Raw genomic sequence first — 1,217 nt, forward strand, 5'->3', positions numbered from 1 at the left:
GACACACCTGACAGCCCTTGAAAATCAGAACGGGCTTTCATCTACGAGGTAAGATAGAGAGAGAAGTCAGTTTCTCAAGACCTCTAAGAAAACGTGCAACTCTCTTTATTTCTACGAGATCAAGAAAGCATTTGAGAAAACTGTCTTGTTTTCTTTCTTCTCTACGCCTTCTATGTTCTCATGCTAATGATAAATAGCGGAAAGAGAAGAGAATGTAAAAGCGTTTCTAAGGAATCCATATAGACATATAATGTCTATATCTGTGTGTGTGTGTGTACATGCCCTCTGTCTGTATGTCTGTCTGTCTATGTACCTGTCGGAGCACCGAGGTGTTTCTTGATGAAATCAAGAGCGTTCCTAGGCCGGTCTGGTTCTTCATACAGTCCAACAAGAACTCGAGAAAGTTGCTGGAGAACTCCATGGTCTTCAAGATACTTTTTGAACTCTTGTTTCTGCAGTTCTATCGCCTCCGCTAAAGGAGGAACGCCACTCGCACTACTACTGGTATTTGTATTGTTAGGACCGGATACACTCATCTTTAGAAAACGTCTTGAGCCAAAAAAGAAAGGGAAGGTTCTCCCTACAGACACAAAAGACAAGCCTGTGATTATGTCAGGGAGGCTTTCGTATGCTAATGAGAGAGCAGAATGATTCGGACAAGTAGAGGAAGTTGACAAGAAAGGAAGAGGAATGGTAGGAAATCTCGAGAAGGAGCTAGGCCAGTTATTAAGAGAAGAAAACAACAGATCTTCAGTCTCTCAACGTCTCTCAACTGTGAAGGAGATTCACTCAAGCATAGAAGAAAGAGAGGGATAGAGATAGACAAAAGATGGGAGAATTGCAACCTGGTTTCTCTTATGGGTGTGGAGTGGAGATTGTGGTTTTGATTTCAACAGAAGACAGAGGAAAGAAAAGAGAAGAATCCGAAAGAGGTTAAAAGAAAAGAGCCTTTTCTTTCCATGATAGGAGGTTTCGTACTTTTGAAGGGACGAGAAGGCGTTGAATGAAAACTGTACCTCTCCTCTCCTGCTCCAAAAGAGAGAAAAGCAAAAGCGAAAGATTCTATTTCTGGTTCTTTCTTACTCTTATCGACTAGCTATCCAAATGGATGAAGCGGACTGGCCTGAGCGTGGGGCTGTCCTGCTACCATTTCTTTTCTCCAATCCACAGAAGTTTTCTAGAAGAAAAGAAGAAAGGGTTAATGAAGACGAGGCGAG

The 1,217-nt window shown here is 42.2% G+C and overlaps 1 protein-coding gene across 1 annotated transcript; it reads right to left on the reverse strand.

Moving 5' to 3' along the window:
* Positions 1 to 226: 226 nt before the first annotated feature.
* CSUI_004390 (uncharacterized protein) lies at positions 227 to 421 on the reverse strand (the record flags this gene model as incomplete). Its single annotated transcript, XM_068064581.1, has 1 exon — positions 227 to 421. The coding sequence occupies one exon, from the start codon at positions 419 to 421 to the stop codon at positions 227 to 229; it is 195 nt and encodes a 64-aa protein (XP_067923446.1).
* Between the last annotated feature and the right edge of the window lie 796 nt (positions 422 to 1,217).

The sequence above is a fragment of the Cystoisospora suis genome, assembly GCF_002600585.1.
Source record: "Cystoisospora suis strain Wien I chromosome Unknown contig_2034, whole genome shotgun sequence".
NCBI lineage: Eukaryota > Apicomplexa > Conoidasida > Eucoccidiorida > Sarcocystidae > Cystoisospora > Cystoisospora suis.